Here is a 20,236-nt window from a genome sequence, read left to right on the forward strand (position 1 = left end):
ACTGTTTCTCTTCCCTTTAAATGTTTGTTGAATATATATAATTTTTGCTGTAGTGAGATTATTCTAATCTCTTCCACGTCTCGATTTCAAAAAAAAAGCACAAATCAATGCAAATCCAGCCTGCAATCCACAGGCTTCTTTCAGGATTTTTATTTTAGTTGGTATTTTTGTTGTTTTGTTTGTTTGGGTTGTTTTTGGGTGGGTTTTTTTAAGCAAAAAAAAATCCCCAAGTATTCAGGAATTAAAATAGTAGGCATTACTTAGCACAGGGATACAATCAGGTAGATATCAAGAGAAGATGTAACAACTATTTTAACTCTAGAAACTTTGCTAACTGATCTGCCTGTCCAGGTGTTTCACAGAATCACACTGTTAGCAGCTACTTTGTCATATTTTATCAAAAAAAGCTGAAGAAGTTATCCAGAAAAACAAAGATTTAATGTCAACTATTGTTAATTGTTAACTAAATATCAACTATTGTTAAGATTGTTAATGCCAACTATTGAAATCTCTACCTAAAAAATTGATCTCTTCTTGTGGGAGGATGGTTTATATAGCTTTTAATATACTCATACAAGAAACTCTGCTCCCTCATACTTTCCCTGCAGTTCCTTCACTGGATTGCTTTCAAGTCTTGGTCAGCAATATCAGTGTCTATTTGGAGTAATTTCAGTAATTTACCCTGTGCTACTTTAAACGTCCACCTATTGCTCTAGTCAGAATATATCCAACTATCTCTGGAATACAGCTACTTCAATCACTTTTTCCACTGCTCTGGCACATACAAAAGCTGCCTACAAACAGAGTTAACTACACATCATTCACTAATACTAAGGGTTCAAAACCTCTCTTCTATGGTAATTTTGTGATAACCATTGCAAAAACAAACTGCAAGAGGCAGTACTAACACTGGATCAAAGCAATTGTTCATCCTTATAACTTCTGACCTACCTGGTGGCTGTTTTTTTCGATACGGTGAGAGATGCCTGTGGATGTAGAATGTAACTGCTTGCACTGTCTGCTATAGCAGCCACCGCCACAGTCTGCAAGTTCCCATCACCACACTTCTCTTCTGAAACATCTTTGCAAAAATAAAACATCCTCCTGGTTAATAACTGAACTCGGAACGGGGAAATGACAAGCTATGATTCAAATTTGTGTGTTGGAAAAGCAAGTATTTTGACATGAGATAAGATTTCTAGATGATAAAGTAGTTTAGTAGTAGTGAATCAATACTCAAATTCTAGGCACACATATGAAGATATACTTGATAAGGTTGTTGTTGAATAAGGGCTTTGGCAATCTTGTTACTGGTAATGAATCCTTCCACAACAAAGCAAATAATCAGAAGAACTTCTAAAATTATTCTGGTTTACATTTCCAAAAATCCATATAGGATTACACAATTATTTTGTTCAGATGCAAATCACACACTGGTTGCTTTTAAAAATAAGAAAAAAGGAGATTATAATACTGCTTTGTACTTAGAAAAGAACACCTAAACAAGAAAGAACGGGCCTCTTGTAATTGAATTTGACATGCTGTTAGAATAAATGTTTTAGTCTTTCTTGATAACAGGGAGAAATCCATAAGCCAAAAATACTCTTAGATTGAAGCCTGCGTGTACAGTTAAACAAAAACATAATGGAAAACTATGAAAGCAGACATTTGATACTTTAGTCTCAACATAAAGGAAAGGAACTTCGCTTTAGATGTGGGATTTTTGCCCTTCAGTTACAAAAGCTTCCTTCCCCCATGCCAAGAAAGAGTGATGTGCTATTGACTTAGTACAGAAATCACTCCACTTTAAACCTTCTGTCAGAAGATTCCTAGGTGTGCATCTCAGAGTAACACCACTCTGGCTCAAAGCTCGAACCACTGGTTCCTTCTACATAGATGTGCCCTTAAGACACTAAGGTCTACTCAGAAGCCTGTGCCATTCCATGCATTACTACCACCTGCAGGCAGTGAAACTCAAGGGCTGACCGTCTGTTCTTCCCCTTTAATCTCCATAGTAAACCATTGATAAGTCTTCCTAATTGTTTTTTAACGATCAAATAACTATAAAGTCTTCCCCAGAAAAAAAAAAACCACCAACCCAAAACAACAACAACAACAAAATCTACAAAAACCCCTGTAGCATTGTGGCAAAACATATATTCAAATACTGTGAAACTGAGCCATTTGCAAACAGGGAGCCCTGTATAGGATGAGAAATGGGAATACAAAAATACTAGTCAGCATTGCAAGGTACTACCTACAAAAAGCAGCAGCAATTCTTTAGTAACTGAAGGCACACAGTCAACTTAAAGTCATGTAATACTATAACCAAATAGTGGTTTTACCCCTGCAAGAGGAGAGGGAGGGAAGGGCAAGCACTAGGGTGGGTGCAAGCCTTTCAATGCAACGTCATGAAACCATATTCCAACTGCAAGTGAAAAAAGGCTGGATCGTGACTTGAAGCCCAGCTCTTTTTTGGAGACTCTTGGAGAGTTTAACAAAATGTGACAACCTAGTTCTCAGTCTTTTCTATGAACATAAACTAGTACACAGCACTTTGCCACCCAGCAAGGCTTGCAGATAAATAATCAATGCTTCCAGATTTCAGCATATCCCTTTTCTAGAGAAAAACTTAAAATTCATGTTTCTAGCTGTGCATCTCGCCACATACTTAAAATGTGAGTTAACACACTGAAGAGAAAAAAACTTAGCAATGAAGTGAAAGACACATTTCATTTTCTTCATTAGGAATTAATTCTTCATTAGAAATTAGAATTTCTACCTAGGTACTTCATTCCTGACTTCACAAGAGGTGCATCGACACCAGTAATCTCTGGAACAAACTGAATTTCTACCTAGGTACTTCATTCCTGACTTCACAAGAGGTGCATCGACACCAGTAATCTCTGGAACAAACCAGAACAACATTAATTCTTCTAACTACTTCACTCAATATAAAGAGACAGAGAAAATTTGAAGCTGACAGTACAGCTGTCTGACCTGGCAGAAATACCCTTATTAATGGTAAATAAGGTGAGAAGCAGCTTTGTATCTTAATTTATCCATTACATAACTAAAGTGAGCATAATAGCTCGTATTTCATAAGGCTTTTGTCCATTCAGTAAGTATGTATTTTTGCCTTATAACTGACTAAGGAAAGGAAACACATACAAACAAGGCTCTTCAAAAGAGATCACGCAGGATACGCGCTGTCACAGGAACACACACACTCAAGTCCCACAGGTTAAACTCACCCTGTGTGCTGGTCACATCCAGAAGTTGACCTTGAGGAATAATCACTTGGGCCATTCCTGCCTGGGCAGAAGGAATGACATGCAGCACCTGTCCATTTTCTGACTGGCTGGCAACAATCATCTGTAAAGGCAATCGCACAAAAACATGAATGGCAACAGTCTGTACGGTGATCATCACGCAGCATGACTGGGCTTGCTTATTACCAGAACAGGAAATATTTCTGTGGGAATTAGGGCCTGTTAATTAATTTGATTTCATATAATAAAGAAACTGTCTATTTACTGTCAGTTTCTTAAAATTACTTTCTCCCTTTTAAAATAGGCCTTCAGTTGATTAAAGGCGAGAAGAAAAAAAACTTACAGGATTCTACAGTGAATTACACATCTATCTGAAACTTAATCCACTATTATTAAAGATATCAAAAACCATTCATAGTCAGATTCACTGTAACCCCTTTCATGGACAACATATAAAACATATCACAAGATATAAAAATTTTGACCTTTACTCCTAAGAAACTGGCCTCTATGGGCAGTATTTTACACAAAAACAGGTGGAAGAAAAGCTACAATACTTTTTTAAAAATATGAATTAAATCTCCTAGAATTCTGGAAAACTTAAACAACTTCTTATGGTAAATTTTCTCACAGGACTTGTTCCCAGCTATGTTATAAAACCTAGAATAACATAAAATATTATCTTGTTTCTGATTTACTACACTCTAAATGAGTGAAGTGTCTTTAGTGCCAGTACAACACATGCCAAATCAAAACCTCTGGGTGAGAGAGTTACCTTTTTACAAAAGAAGTGTTAAGAATTAGAAAGTGATGTTTTAACCATATTAATTAGGGGCGGGAGGGAGACATAATGGGTTAGCTTATTGCTAATGTTCCAATCTCCCCAAAAAACCAAAAGACTTATCCGGGGAAGATAGAGATAGCAGTAGTGGTAAAAGTATGTGATCTCATCACGCAACAACACCAGGCTTAATAATGACAAAAGATGTAAGTTGTTGTTTAGTAAAATTAGTAGTGGCTGGAGACAGAATTTGCCTACCTGAGGAAGGGCAACTGGAGCATGAACTGAACCACTGAAAAGTTTCACCTTGTTGCTAGAGATAAAGTCTGAATCAGCTGCTGTTACAGCAAACAAGCACCACGTAAAAGAGTTCTTCAAAGCGCTCGCTCGTCTGCGAATACACCACCTGCCCTGTTTCAGACACACTCACCATCTGTGCCCCAGGCCCTCCAAGGGGCTGCAGCTCATAGAGAGGCTGCCCAGTTTGGTCTACCAGGTGGAACTCCTCTAGAGAGTGAGGCTGCGGCTGGGGTGGCCGAGCGGGCGCAGCCGATGACGGAGAACTGCCCGAGAGGCGCACGGCGATGGGCAAGGCTGCAGGAGAGTCGCTCTGTCCAAACAACGGATCCCTGGAATCCATGCAGGTTAGATGCTTTCACAGAGGAAAACCAGTAAAATGTACTTTAATTTGAGTCGCAATTCCTATAGGAAAAAAAAAAAAAAGAGGAGAACATTTAAAACCGGTGTGCTATATTGTATACAATTCTCACAAAATCATCAAGTCCAAGAATTATACAGTGCAAGACCAAGAATGAGATCTTGCAAGTCTCAAAAAACAGCTACTCAGAGTTTATTCTCACCAAGTTTGCAGAATAAAGGTCTTGCAGCACATCCTATTTTCATTAAATTTAAATGTTTAAGCACAAATACCTGTCTTGTTTAAAGTCTGATAACACAAACATCATACATGTAAAAATAATGCAAAATAAGCAGCCCTTGTGTAAAATATCATGTCACGCTGCCTGTCATTTGGCCAATGCAAGCAGTGCAACTTGTATCTGTTGCAGCAATTACACAAACAACTCTGATGTTTCTGCTACAAACATTTGTCAACTACAGACCCAAAGAGTGGGGAAAAATGTTTCTAAATTTTATATGAAAGTCAGACCTGGGTCAAATAACCTCAAAAATTCTGCAGGTATAAGTCTTCTGTACTGAAACTGTCTACTGTAAACTACATCAGAAAAGCAGCAACAAATATATGGCACTAGTTGTGTTAAAGACATTGCCTAGAGACCATAAGCACACTACTAAATCACTACCTGAATGATATTTTATGTTAGCTGAAGTAACCTGCAGAAGAACATTTGTGCACAGAAATCTCTGGCGATATTTGATAATAAAAAGACTTCACTTCCTCAATACCTACACAGATGTCTTGTGTTCCTGGATTCTTATTTGCCACCTTTGGTCAATAAGCAATTTGAGCTGATTTTCAAGTGTTCTGATCCCGTCCTACGCCAATACTCAAGTATTGTTTTATTAAAGGATTTTGTTAACACAATAAAACTTATTTCTTCACCTGCGTAATAGGATCTATTAATATAATTACTAAAGGTAATCATTACATATATCATCTGGATCATTATTAGTTCAAAATGGCACAAGAATCCAAGGGAAGGAACTTTTATACCTGTTTAAAAGACACAATGTAACACTAAAAAGGCAAGAAAAAAAACACATTGATGAAACATCATACTGTAAATTCATCAGAGAGAATGTAAAGAAAGCTTCTACAAAGACAGGACACTCATACCTCACCTGAAAACTCCAGTCATTTGTTTCTGACTCTCCTGTACTATTGCAGTTGCCTATGAACAAATCATCAAATCCTTGCATAGCAATGTCATGGTCAGCTCCATTTTTTCCATTACAAGGTGACCTGGAAAAGTTACAAAAAATTTATTTCAGCCTTCTGTACTATAGGCTCAACCAAAACATCACCGCAAGGTTTGGGGTTTTTTTGTCTTACAAATTTAGTCTTACAAGTTCCAAGGCCGTTGCAAGCTAACAGCAAAGCCCTCAAGAAATCCTTGCCTCTTTATCACTTTATTACTCACTGCAGAAAAATTTCAGTGTGCTGTTCCAGAAGTATAGTTTAGCATTTTGTACAAGACAATTTGCTTGACTTGTCATTGCATACACAGTTACAAAACACACACACAGACGCTCATTATTTTCATCTAAATATGTCCACAAGCACTCATCTACAGCCTTACACATCCAGAGAACACTTGATATTTAAAGATATGCCAGCACTGCTTCACAAAAATATTAGTCATCTACTTCCATAATCAACAGAGAGGATTTGTGTTACCCAACTCTGCCATGCAGCCATCTTGAAGTAAATTATGTTTGTTTTAAAGAGTTACAAAACAACATATAAACGGAATAAAATTACTATTGTTAGTCTACAGCAGTAAGCTCTGGGCAGGAAAAACATCAGATATCTGAAACAAAATTCAGATATGAATGGCATGAATCACATAATGAAACACAAAAAGACAGAGCTCGTGGTACTTCGGTGCCACTCTATCCCAAAGAAAAGCACTTCAAGGAGCTCAGCCGCTCACTGTAAACCTCCAAGCAAACAGATAATACTGGACAGTGAATTGCCACATCCACAGGATAAGGCTTTCACCCAGACAGTATGCCCTCTAAAGCTGTGACCAATCCAAAATATTCATAAGCAATGAGAAAAATGACAAATTAACTTGGCCCCTACGTTACTAGAGTACATATATACCAGACTACACACATAATATGCCAAACTGAATAAAAGAAAACTTAATTCCTACAGTTTGGGGTGAGGGAGGGGGAAAAGTGTTCAGGATTTTTCCCTTCAGTATCTATTTTAGAGACAGGCTTTTTATTTTAAAGGCAGTGCTATATTAGCACATGACTCCTACCAGCTTTATCTTCTTCACCACACCACATAGTAAATTCCTTGAGATGGACCTTCTTGGCTGTGATATTTCAACCGTTTGTAGCTTTAGTAAGGAGAATGTAAAAGGCCAGAGAGTCACTTGAAAAGAATTGTACAACCCTGGAAGCACAAATTTATTTTGCTTTGCAAAGATATAAAGGACCACAGGCAAAGTAAATCCACATCTCCTTGGCTTTTGAAGCTGAATAAAGCATCCTGCTGATACAAACAACATTGTGAAGTTAAGCTGCTCAGATGCTCAATATACTAAATACTTTAATCTAAAGCAGATTTATTTTTCCATTCAATTTTCAAGTGATGACACTCCAAGTTCCAAAAGAAGTTACCTCACGTCAACCAAATATTTTGTAGCTTTGGATGTCAGAACAATAACGAGATATTTCAGTTAAGATGTCTGAAACATGTTAGCAACAAATGAAAAAAAGACAGAAAACTAGATTTCATCATCACTCAACCATTTCCCCTCAGTTAAAAGATGTAAAGAAGATATGTCAGCTTTGCCAGAGCAGCACATTAAATTCTTTGAGATAAAATGAAGAAGCTTGCTGCAGGGATACTGATGGCACGTACCCTGAGTGTGCTGGAACTTGACTACAGAACACAAAGACAGCTGTACTGAGACAGACCAATGGCCCAAATAGCTCAATATCCTGTATCTAACACTTGTTAATAATAAAGCTCTGTGAAAAAAAAATGACAGCAGTAGGGTAAATATAAAGTGATATTTATCAAGCTTCCTCTTACAAGCAGCTCAAGAATATCTGAAGTTTTATCTTTGTGTTTAAAAAATGCCCTTGGTATGTTTTTGCCCTGTGACTTTGTCTAATCACTGTCCTAATCCAGACTGACCATTGGCACATACATCACCTCGGACACTGAACTTCATGGTTTAACCATCCAACTTTCATTAACCTAAGTGCTGTGCAAACAAAAAAGGTATTTGCCTTTTCTTTAAGAAATATACTTTTACAGATACATACAAGTATATACACAGTTAATAAATTTTATAGTTGTATAAATATTACTAAAAAATTCCCCAAACAAGACAGTTCAATCCTGTATACTTATATATACATATATGGATGGATATTTTAACATGAATGAGCAAATACCATACAAGTATCTCTTCTTTTCATAAGCACACAAACATTTCCAGTGTAACACCATTGTATCAAGAGAGCAAAGGTTATGCACTGCAATCTAGCCTACACAGTACCATCAGTGGTTCAATTCCAAAGACAAATGCACTAAATGATCTTGAACTATCAGCAAAACACAAAAGGCTGTCAGATCTCAATTCATTTAGCCATCAACAACTCCCATGACAACGCAGCTGTCAAAGCCAGAGGCACCTCTTGCAATGCTAGGTTTACTGTCATCCAGAGACACAACTTGTATAACATCAGGAACAGGGCCTCGATGCCCACTCTGAGGTGAGCCTTTCTCATAACAGTTGCAATCTCCTCTCTAATACAAGAGCCCACACACTGCTTCTTAATGCATAAACTTTTAAAGAAACTAACCAAAAAGTCAAACTAGCATTACTTTAAAATCCTGTTATTGACTAGTCACACCTCCACCATGCCTTAAGGCAAGGTACTAGACTTCTGTGTTTTCTTGCCTCCAATTCTTTATTCTATGGTAATACCTATACCTAGCAAATGCAAGTAGTGGTCCCTAAAAATATACCAGTTATACACTGACATAATTTTAAGGCTTTGCATGAATGCTTGCTTCCACCTTCCCTCAGCTACAAGGCCTCCTTGCGAAGGCAACACGCAGCCAGATTCCAAAAGGAAACACTGCCTTTCAAAATCCCAGAGCCAGTTATTTTGACACTGAGTCAATAGTGCAAGACTTATGTCATGAGAAACCTAAACTGGAAAAATAGGGTAAGTCCATTGTGATAATAAGCACATTCTACCTAGAAGTACTCTGTTGGGGCAGGAGGGAGGAAATTCTCTTACATCTTTCAGGCTTCATGTTTTTAATGCATACCCATTGAAAGAAAAAAAAAAAAAAGGAAATAAAACCTTGACTCTGCAAGTTCATCTTTTTAGCATTTCTGACAACAGTATTCCCCATTCTGGTTTTAATTTATACTTCATGACAGGAAATACATACAGTCGAACGCCTCACCAACAATCTTTTTTTAGGTTTTCTACAAAACGTTTCAGAGGTTTTATAAAAAGATTTAAGATAATTGCACAGCTTACAAAAATTAAACACTCTCTCTGAAAAAGCTTCCTCTGATGACATTCCTCTACCATCATCATGAAGGGCACAAATCACAATAAAACAAAACAGGAAGGGCATTAGGGCATAGTGATACTCTCAAGTAAATGAGTTAACAGTTAGCTTCACGTTAACTTGTGCCAGGTTTGAGATTTAGCTTATCTCTGTTATGGAAGAGCAGGCAGATACTGCTACGAACGCACAGAAGATCTGAGGATTGCTGCTTAAAAGGTTTCTCAAGTCAGTCACTTTCGTGTAGCTAGCACAAGTCTCTGGAAAACACACCTGCGTCAATTACACTGGCAAACCTTAGATTTTTTTACATACACTTAAGAAAAGGATAAGATTTCAGAGCCTGACAAAACATCAAGACTCGACACCTGCCCTCTCCAACAAACTGACCCAACCTGAGGGAAAGCTCAGCTGTTCCCTCAGAGGTCACAAGTAAATGCCAAAAAGGCAGGAAAAAATACACATAAGCCAAGCACACAGCAGGTACTCACACAAGCAGCCTTCTCCCAAAAACAGCAAACTCACAGCTTCTTTGAGAGCCCGCTGCGTGCTGGGTGTAATACTTTTAGCGGAAAGTTTATTGTGGATGCGTCCCTCCACACGCAAAGAAACACAGCCCAAGTCACCCCTAGGAAGGCACCACCGGCCCCCAACAGCCCCCCACGCCGCCTCCACCACGGGGGGAACCGTCGGCCGCCACGGCCACGGGGGCAAGCCCGCTACCCCCGGCTGCCCCGGCGAGGGGGAGCCACGGGACACCCCTCCAGCGCCGCCGGGGCCTGCTGCCGCCCCACGGAACGCGCCCCCCGACACCTCCCAGCCCTGAGGGAACTGGGGGGAGCGCCCCATCCCCTCACCCCGCGCTCCCTCCCCTCCCACACACAACGCCGCTCGCACCGCAGCCCCGGGGCGGGGGAAGAGGGACACGGCAGCGCGGATCCCTCCCGCTGGCCGCCCCCCGGGGGGAGCGGGCGGCCTGTCCGCAGAGGGAAGCGGCGGAGAATCCCGGAGGAATGTACTCAACCTCGCCTCGCCTCCCGCAGGCGCCGCCATGCACACCGCCCCTCCACGCACGCGCGCCGCCGCGCCCGCCCTGCGGGCTGAGGGGAGGGGCGCGCGCGAGGGGCGCCGGGAAGGCGGCGCGGGCGGCCGCGCGGGGCATGCTGGGCCTTGTAGTCTCCACGGCGACGCGCCGCCGGCCGCGTGGCACACCGGTAGCGGCAGCGGGGAGCGGCGGGGGAGAGGGGAGGAGAGCGGCAGCGGGCCCGGTCGGGCCGGGGAAAGAGGATCGGCGGGGCCCGGGGCGCGGCGGGAGGCGGTGGCCCCGCGGGCGGGCGGGGCTAATCGCGGCACGTGGCGGGGTGGGGGGGCGAGGCCAGCGGCGGCAGCATGGCGCAGCTCACAGCCCGGTTCCGCACCGAGAACCGCAGGTGAGGCAGCGCCCGGAGGGGGTAAGGGTAGCGGGGGGGACCCCCGGGAAGGGGCGGTAACGGTAACGGCGCTGTGTGCCCGCAGGTACGCCGTGGAGGATGTGCCCTTCTCGGTGCCCGCGGCCTCCGAGACCACCGACCTCAGCCGCCTCATCAACAAGCTGCTGGCGGCCGCAGACGGTAGGTGACACGTCCCGCTCCAGCCCCCCTCAGTGTCTTTTAGGGCACGGGCCGCGGCGCTGCCCCCACGCGAGTCGGGCCCACGCTGTGGCTGAACCCCACGGTGCGGCGGGCCTGGCCTGAGGAAGGTGCTGTCAAAGGCAGGAGCGGCACCCGGGGACACGGGGCCCCCTCACGGAGACCGCGGTTCAGCCTGGGCCCGGCCTGCCCCTCCGGTTCGGTCTGGTTGTCCCGAGGGAGGCCCTCTCCGGGAGCTCTCTCGGGAGCTCACCCAGCGCCGGCGCTGCTGGGCACCCCCGGGGGACACGCTCCGGGTTCCTGCCTGCCCGGTACCAACAGGCCAGGCCGCCCACGCCGATGGGGAAGGGAAGAGTTACTCCCCCTCCAAACCTGGCAAAAGACCTCGTGAAACCAAAGGTTTGGGTTTTGTGAGAGCCTTCGAGAAGAGCTCAGCTGCTCTCTCAATGCCCCCTTTGAAAGGGGCCTCAATGACTTGAAAGATTTTCAGGGGAAAGACACTTGTGCAAGGTTGTTGAAAAATACCTTTCTCTTTAAGAAACTAGACTAATTGTGTCTTAACCCACCACGGCTTCTGTCCCCCTTGCTGGGGGACATGGTTTAGTGATGGTTTTTTTGTCAGAGTTGGGTTGATGGTTGGACTAGATGATCTTGAAAGTCCCTTCCAACCTAGATGGTTCTATGATAAGTTGCTTTTAACCCCTGAAATCACAATGATGAATACAAAAGTTAGTGCACAGTGCAATGCGAGGCCTTTGCCAACTATAGCATTACAGAGGGGGAAATATGAGGCAAAAATTCTTAGGATTGTCCTGTTGCTGCCTCAAAGACAGGGCTCTAGCTGGTGATGATAAAGATGTGAGCTGGCAGTGGCCAGCTCCATGCAGAACAGCAATGAAGCACCGCTGGGGTTTGATTAGATGTAGCTACAGAGAAAATGATGTAGAAAAGAATGCGATAACAGTGAGGCAAACTTGACTCTTTGGACCCCAACAGCAAATTTTCCTTCCCTCTTAACTCACATTAACCCTGTGGAATTCATAGGTTGCACACTTATAACTGGGAGAAGAAACTGACTGTTTTGTTGGGGGGATTTTTCTTTGGTTTTTTGGTTTTTTTTAACCTCTTGCTGGCTCCTTTCTCCTGAACTGGACACAGAATAATGCTGTTCTTAATGGTATCAAATAGTGACACATGAACATGGATTTCTTCCTAATTTGTTTCAGAGGATCACAAATATGTGGAATTTGACTTCCTTATCAATGGCCAGTTCTTGCGTATGCCACTGGTCACGCATATGGAAACAGAAAATATCTCCACGGTAAGCCCTACTCCATTTCTCCCCATCTTGGACAGTAGGACAGGTTTAGCCAGTTTATTTCAGTAGGATTTAAATATTACACTGTCATCTGACTAGGTAGATTTCCTTGCTCAGTTTTATTTCTTTCTGACTTGCCAGGAGAATTTTGTGTGTGTGTAAATCCATCTTGAACTGCAGAGTGATTAGGGAGTATGGCATTGAGCAGTGCAAGAAACATCATTATCCACTCTGTTGTCTGTGTACAGTTCAGGGGAGAAATTCTTGTCTTACTCAGTTTGTCATTAATATATTTTTATCTCCTGCTGTATTAGTTACATAGTTACTGTTACATTAGTTGGACCATAACAGGAGGAGATTAGTATTACCTCTAGAAAATACTGTGAAGTATTTTAGACACCAGTTTTATATAGGTGAACACAGAAGAAGAGGAACGTGAGAAGAGTGAAATTATTTGGTTTTGCTTCCAGATTGCTATTAATAGCAATTTGATAAAAACATGGAAAGCAATATAATTCAGACACTTTTTTCTAAAGATTTTAATTCCACTAATGTGGCAAAATTACTTGGATACCAAGATCTTTGCCCAATAAACATGTATATTTGCACCACAGTACAGTTAAATACTACTGTTATTGATTAAAAAAAATAAGATCACACTAAATAAGTATTTTGTTTGTGAGCTCAGGAAGAAGTGGTGGAAATAGAGTATGTGGAGAAATACATGGCCCCTCAGCCAGAGGAATGCATCTTCCACGATGATTGGATCAGTTCTGTTCAAGCCACTGAAGAATGGTACCGCACTAAACCAGTTCTAAGTTTTGTCTTGCTTATTCCTGTTGTGTGCAGAGGGCTCTGTGGTGTCAAATGGAGTGGTATTCTGTCTCTTAAATATTTTTTTTTCCTCTTTATTCTGTTTTTGTTTGTTTTTTAACTTTAAATCGCCCAGTTACTTGCCTTTGTAAGCAGTTCCATTTTATCACCTCTATTCTGTGCTGACAGTGACTTAGCACAAGTAGAAAACAGCTACGGTCACTGAACATGAGATACTATTATTATAAATGCAAATGCTGTTTACTGTCCTTTCTCCTTTTTAACTTAAACCTTTGACTTCAAATATGATATTGCTTAGCAACAAATCTAATAGCATACCTTTATGTAGAGCTTTTCTTTAAAAAAAACTGTAATTATCCTTTTCTACTGTATTTTCACATAAATTTTCCAATCAACTCAGCAATGTTCCTATATTAAGGGTTTGAAAATGCTTTGAGATTCTCTTGTAACATACCACAAATGACAAATGAACTTCTATTTTAAATGATGTAAGCAATCTTAAGAATGACCTACCAGAATATGCAGTACTCTAATTGCTTTTGGTTTTGTCATGTTCTCATAGCCTTTTAGTTGTAGGCTTTAATGAAGCTTTACTCTGTAACACAAAGATTTTTTTAATTTTCCAAATTCAATTTTCTAATGTTTTTTTTTTCTTTTTTACATGAAGTAGCTATGCTTTGAATTCGTTTCAGCTAACTAGTTACTATGCTAATATTTTTCCAAGTTTCTAGTTGAAGCTTTTTTTCCATAAAAATGTTGTTGGTTTTAAAGACAACGTTTCAAATTCTGTACCTTGTAGGATATTAACTGGCTGCTACGATCAGACTGCTCGAATTTGGTCTTTAGAAGGAAAATCCATCATGACAGTAGCTGGGCATACAGAAGTAGTGAAGGACGTGGCATGGGTGAAGAAAGGTCAGTATTTATATTAGGGAGTAGTAATAGTTTGATTTATTGGAGGAGAAATGTCAGCATGACTCAGTCATGAATATTTAATAATCTAAATGCTACATTTTTTTCAATCTCTGTTAATGGCATTAGAAATGAAATAATGGTAATGAATGTAGTTAGTTTAATATGTACAGTGGCTGTCCACCTTGCAGTCTTCATTAGCAAATACTGGTATGTATTTTTATATTAATTGTACTTGCATGGTAGCACGATGTAAACTGAGATATCTATCTGCTATTTCTTTGACTGGAGTAATTATTGTAAAGACTACGGAAAGCTGAGATGTGTGCGATCATGACACTTTTTCTTCCTCAGATAGTCTATCCTGCCTGTTACTCAGTGCATCTATGGACCAAACTATCCTGCTGTGGGAGTGGAATGTGGAGAAAAATAAAGTGAAAGCTCTGCACTGCTGCAGGGGACATGCTGGGAGTGTAGACTCCATAGCTGTTGATTGCACAGGAACTAAAGTGAGTGATTCCTGGAAAGAAATATGTTGTTTGGGATGTTAGCAGCCCGTATCCCCCAAAATCATCTTTTTGTACCTGCATAGATACTAGTCATCATGTCATTATGACAGACACACTGATAAATTTTCAGTCTTGTTATAAATGGTGTTTATTGATGCGTAGCACTCCTAATCCTCAACACTACGCCATCTTTTCAAACAAGGAAAGTGATGCAGTTAACCTCTACATAGCACAAAGAGCTGAAGGTGACTTTAGATAGCACAAGCCATTATACCAGTGCTTTTTGACTTAAGGCAGCACTATACTGCTCCTTTTGACTTAAAAATAAACATTTACCTTCACTTAAGAAAATTTTGCTTTTAATGCATGTGAATTTTACATTATTTTTATTATAGAAACTGTTTTCAAGTTTGGCCTAAATTTTCACAGTAGTTTTGGTGGGGAAAAAAATTCCAGAGTGATACTAAGAAAAAGCAGGTGGTAGAAGATGTCCTTTCCCTTTATCCAGGAATTTAATAATTAAAAGCATTCACAGCACAAAAGTAGAGTCATCCCTCTCAGCTTGATGTAAATATCCGCCAGGTTAAAATCAAACCTTTTAGTACTGAAGGAAATAAAGAGATATTTTGTAGATATTTTTTCCTGCAAAGAAAGGAAAAAGGATAAATTGGTCTATACTAAACCTTTTTTAATTTTATTTGAGGAGCCTAGCACTGTTCTTCACGTGTTATAGCTCATTGATTAACTTTTCAAAAAGGAAGTATAGTTAGTATGGCTTAGAATGTCTGTCTGGATCAACTTTTAACAAAATGTTTCTGTTCATACAGTTCTGCAGTGGATCTTGGGATAAGATGTTAAAGATCTGGTCTGCAGGTAAGATAAGTGTAAGGTGGGATTCTTTGCTGTCTTCAAAACACTCTACTTAACAATAACCTGAAAGATGGATATCTGAATACCTTTTTCTTTTAGAAAATTTGAATCTGTAATATTAAAAGCAAGACAGACTTTTTTTTTTTTTCCCCTTGCAAAATCACAACTATTCGTCACTCTCGTAAATTACTGTTTTGGTTGGTAACAGAGACCATAAATAATTGCAGGTATGGTTATCAAGTGCCTGCTGATGTTTATTTTATTCAGACTACAGTACTTTATCTCTCTCATTTGTTTTAAATGGGTTTATTTAAACATGCAGGTTTGTATATACACCTCTTACAAATCAAAAGTTTGTGGATTATGTTCCTGTTCTATTATTAATACCATAATATGGAGGACAGTAAGATGACCCACTGTTTTCTAGAAATGTAGACTAATTCCGTTTGGTCTGAAGGCTTTCTTTTGCTGTTACAACTCATGTTTTTTCAGTTTGGCAGTACAAATGCAGGCATTGTATCTAAAAGAATGATTGTGTTTTATCATGCACTTGAATTACTGTTGGGATTCTATAGGTAAGGATGGTCTTAAAAATTTGTTGGGACTTCATTTTAAAATTGCATGATCTGGAGAAGATCACTTAATTTGTATTCAGTTTCCCTACACTAAAAATGGAGATAATACTGATCTGATCAGAGGTGTAAGGTTAAAATATTCATGCATCATAGACAGGTTAAATACTGTAAATAGGGAGGTTCGCTTCATTGCTTACATGGAAGCACAATTCAAAACCTCTAGATCAAGTCTGACCGTTTTCTGTCACAGTACCTACGGACGAAGAGGATGAAATGGAAGAAGCAGCTAACAGACCACGGAAAAAACAGAAAACTGAACAGTTGGGACTGACAAGGGTAAGATGAGCTCCAGGTTTGTCCAGGGTTTTATTTTAAAAGTGCAGCCACACATAACAATTCCTCTTCATTAAAAGTGACTATATGAAAATTTCTGGTGATACGTCTGAGGCTGATCAGACACATATTTTTATTTGCTGAGAGAATAGAGTTGTCGACAATATTCAATCTAATCTCCTGCCACCTTTAAATTCTAGACTCCCTTGACAACCCTCTCTGGCCACACCGAAGCCGTCTCCTCTGTGCTGTGGTCAGATGCTGAAGAAATCTGCAGTGCCTCGTGGGACCACACCATTAAGCTCTGGGATGCTGAGACTGGAGATCTCAAGTCAACTTTGGTGAGATCACTGTGCTTTGTCTGTAGGTTCAGCTGAAGTCCAGCTCAGATAATGAAGTTGTGCAAAAATAGCAGCTCCTCGCTTAGTTACTATTTTTTTTCCTGACAGACAGGAAACAAAGTGTTTAATTCTGTCTCCTACTCACCCCTGTGCCGACGCCTGGCATCCGGGAGCACTGACAGACACATCAGACTATGGGATCCTCGCAGCAAAGGTGAGCTAAAACAAACACGCGTCTTCCCAAAGTTGCTCTTTCAAAATCAGAGCTTCTCCCTGGTCGAAGACATCTCACAAGTTGTTTTCTGGTCCCTCTGCTTGAAACAGGCCACCTGAGGGCTTTTATTAAATACAAAGATTATGTCTGTTTTCTATAGTCTGGTGCAAGACTTCTTTTGATTTCTCACCTAATAATTTAGAAAACTAACTCAGCTTAGGTTTTTCGCTTTTGTTTTTTTTAAACTTAGTAACGAATGTTTCTGAACTTTTTTTTTTGGTAAGGTTCACACCTAAGTTGTTTCAACCATCATTTAAGTGAAATAGTAGTCACTTTGTTACAATATAGCAGTGCCAAGTCTGACAGGATTGCAGATAATTTATGACCAAACCTGCCAGATTTACTTGTTTAGCTACTATAATCTCATCCAGACTTTAAGAGTATTATCTTCTTATACGTTAATAAAAAACAATTTTTTTGTTTGCTTTTTTCAAAAATATTTGAAAAGAAGAGTTTAGCAACAAGAAAATAAAATTTTAATTCTCCCCACCCCCAGAACTAGTGCGGCTTATATTTTTGTTTGCTTTCTTTAAAGTTAATTTGATTTTTGAAGTTGGAATTACTGATGGGAGAAACACTTACCTTGAATACAAATACATTGCTGACTGCTTTTCTCACTGGATTTTGTATGCATCTTAAAAGTGCTGTTTCAGCTGGCATCTACTGATGTCATTGTTGGTTTTTTTTCCTCTTTTTCTGTTTAGATGGCTCCTTGGTTCTCCTGTCTCTGACCTCTCACACAGGCTGGGTGACATCTGTGAAGTGGTCACCTACCCATGAACATCAGCTGATCTCTGGTTCTCTGGACAACATTGTGAAGCTCTGGGACACAAGAAGGTAAAAACCATACGTTCTTCGCCGTTCAAAAGCATGTAAAGCTTAAAGGGTCACTTAACCTAATGAAATAGCAAAAGCAGTCTGAGACATTCATTGAAAACTTGTGTGGCTTCTGTGAAAATCCTCTATGTTTTAGGATTCAAACTTATAATAAAAGGGAGAAAAATACTTGTTGTCTACCAGAAGGCCTGTGGCTTGCCATACAGCTCTCACCGATGCTATTCCAACATGGGACTTACCTGGCACTAACAGCAACATTGATTGAAATGCAGAAGGCAGCAAACATAACATTGTTATTGGGATTAGGAACAGCAGAAGGTCTGCTAACCACCCCTCTATTTTAAGTAAAAAAATACATTATTTTTCTAAAGCACGAGCCTAACAGTGTGAAGTTTCACTTGATACTTTTTTCAGACCTTTCATTACAAATTTCCAAGCAATGAAATGGTTTGCATTCAGAAGATACAAATGGCTTTTCTGGAAGACACACACAGTCAAGCAGCATCCACACATGGAAGTGGGAAACTATATAATAAACTGTTCCTTAAAAGCCAATTGATTAAAATTGTAGTCTCAAGGTACTTAGCAAGCATGGGAAAATTTTTGCTGCTTTTCTCTTTGGGGATGTAGGAGAGGTTAAAACTGATGTAATCAGCTCTGGAGAAAGCAGAGAAGATGTCACAGATGGTAGATATCTGTACTCTCTGGAAATGTTTATAACTGCTAGACCACATCTGTTTGATAGCATCGTGATAGTATTTCCTCCAGAGACCAATTTTTTTTTCTGTGATCACTCACATAACTTCAAATGTGTGACTGTAAATACCTGTGTTTTACCAGTTGTAAAGCTCCTCTGTATGACTTGGCTGCTCACGAAGACAAGGTTTTGTGTGTGGACTGGACAGAAGCAGGGGTAAGAATCTGAAGAGCAAGTTACTCAATTTATATGTATGGTGATAAGGAAGAGGGCTAAAAGCGGTCATGGAGTTGTTTTTTCCTTTATGCTTAAAGATAGACTAGAACAGGAAGTTTTAGTTGTGCTGTGGTTGATACCGGGTTAAAGAGAAGGGGTGTTCTTGTCATACACACTGCAGCACTTCCCCGTGCTACTGTGCAAAGGTGTAGGATGGGAGTGTAAGCTCTGTGGCATTAAGTGGGTGTTAATGCTGACACAAGAACAACACCACACCTCGCTGAGACAATCCCTGTTGCAAGGTACCATTTGCTGCCATGGAGACTAAAGCAGCACCATGAACTGACAGCTGGGGGATGGCAGTACATATAGAAGGGGGGAACTACATAATCCTCTATAGCAAGCTGTTCTACTACTATAATGGTAAACACATGTATAAAATGGGAAAAACACATTTTGCTGGTGTTCAAGATTCTCACTGTGGCTCCTGTTCTCAGTAAAAGGCTTTATAAATTTTCCCACAAAAACTGCTTCTAATTCGAGAAGGAGAGTAAGAGACAAGGCTGCTTCTGCACTTTGAGTCAGAGTTTTAGTCATGACTTAACGGTTTATTATTCATTACTTCTGTTTATGTCTTCAAAGAAAATCGGAGTCCTCAACTTTTGTATAGTTATTATGCTTAGTTCTGATATTAATCACAGTTTTCTTTTTCTCTCACCAGTTGTTGCTGAGTGGAGGTGCAGACAACAAACTGTATTGCTACAGATACCCAGCTACAGCCTCTGATGTTGGAGCATGAAGGTCAACAGCCAGAATTTATTTTTTTTAACAAAAACAAAAAGATTTTTGCAGCAGTCACTGTCTGTTAGCATCCCTACACAACCAACACCTGAAGAAAGGGTTTTGTTGCTCAGAGAGCTGCTGTTCCTGTTTTTTTTGTATTAGTAACCTATACCCGTATTTGTCACAGAAAAAAAGCAACAAGCAGTTACAAATGTGATTAGTGTGAAACAAAGCAAAGGGCATTTCCTCCCTTTTTGATGGCTTTGAATTAACATCTTTTAAATGGCTATTTGCATAGTCCTTTTAATAAGGAGTAAGCTGTTCTGACACTTGGGGAAAAAAATAACTCACTGGACTAAATTATTTTTTGAGTTTATCTGCTTTCCCTTGAAAAAAAAATAATAAAGCTTTTATCTACAGTTCATTTGGGGTTCAGTGCCTCACTTAAATAAAAATCAGACCTCACCTCTCCTGTCAGTATGACTGTTGGCAGTTTTTAAGAGTAGGTCCTTCATTGATGAACCTGGTCTTCTCTCTAGGATGAAGATATATGTTTGCAGTGCAAATGGTATGATATAAAGGAACCTGACAATTTTACTGGCAGATGTAGTAATCTTTTTTTTGTTGCTCGTAAGTTAGGGCTGTAAATTACTGCACAAGACCGTGCCTGCCTTGTGCCACAGTACATGTTGTGTTGCAGTACAACTGAAATGGTTTCTTACACCTGAAAAGCAGCAGATGGATAGAAACATGTGGATGGTCAGAGAAGGCAAAAGAAAAATTAATTTGTTCCTAGAAAGAA

The 20,236-nt window shown here is 40.2% G+C and overlaps 2 protein-coding genes across 15 annotated transcripts in view; one reads left to right on the forward strand and one right to left on the reverse strand.

Annotated features, from left to right (window-relative positions):
• CARF (calcium responsive transcription factor) overlaps positions 1–10,386 on the reverse strand; it is a 40,302-nt gene extending 29,916 nt beyond the window's left edge. For 10 of the 14 annotated variants that reach the window (XM_014954533.1, XM_014954534.1, XM_014954530.1 and 7 more), the window contains exons 1-5: positions 10,332–10,386; positions 5,875–5,995; positions 4,484–4,755; positions 3,255–3,375; positions 952–1,081 (exon numbers count right to left, since the gene is read on the reverse strand). In XM_014954533.1, coding sequence (XP_014810019.1) covers positions 952–1,081; positions 3,255–3,375; positions 4,484–4,693 — 461 coding nt within the window. In that variant the 5' untranslated portion in view covers positions 4,694–4,755; positions 5,875–5,995; positions 10,332–10,386. Of the gene's footprint in view, positions 1–951; positions 1,082–3,254; positions 3,376–4,311; positions 4,756–5,869; positions 5,996–7,022; positions 7,271–10,331 lie in introns of those variants that run through there. The other 4 variants (XM_014954525.1, XM_014954537.1, XM_014954524.1 and 1 more) reach the window with 4 other exon arrangements.
• A 282-nt stretch (positions 10,387–10,668) lies between these two features.
• Positions 10,669–19,899, forward strand: WDR12 (WD repeat domain 12). The gene is made up of 13 exons (XM_014954538.1): positions 10,669–10,737; positions 10,823–10,917; positions 12,162–12,256; positions 12,942–13,048; positions 13,887–14,002; positions 14,354–14,508; positions 15,336–15,381; positions 16,204–16,289; positions 16,487–16,627; positions 16,736–16,841; positions 17,606–17,738; positions 18,579–18,651; positions 19,373–19,899. The coding sequence occupies exons 1-13, from the start codon at positions 10,697–10,699 to the stop codon at positions 19,448–19,450; spliced, it is 1,272 nt and encodes a 423-aa protein (XP_014810024.1). The 5' UTR covers positions 10,669–10,696; the 3' UTR covers positions 19,451–19,899.
• Positions 19,900–20,236: the final 337 nt, after the last annotated feature.

The sequence above is a fragment of the Calidris pugnax genome, unplaced genomic scaffold, assembly GCF_001431845.1.
Source record: "Calidris pugnax isolate Ruff unplaced genomic scaffold, ASM143184v1 scaffold103, whole genome shotgun sequence".
Taxonomy (NCBI): Eukaryota; Metazoa; Chordata; class Aves; order Charadriiformes; family Scolopacidae; genus Calidris; species Calidris pugnax.

Coding starts and splice junctions, on each gene's coding strand:
- WDR12 (XM_014954538.1), top strand. CDS start 10,697: ATGGCGCAGCTCACAGCCCGGTTCCGCACCGAGAACCGCAG. Junction 16,628..16,735: donor GAGATCTCAAGTCAACTTTG/GTGAGATCACTG, acceptor TTTTCCTGACAG/ACAGGAAACAAAGTGTTTAA. Junction 18,652..19,372: donor TGGACTGGACAGAAGCAGGG/GTAAGAATCTGA, acceptor TTCTCTCACCAG/TTGTTGCTGAGTGGAGGTGC.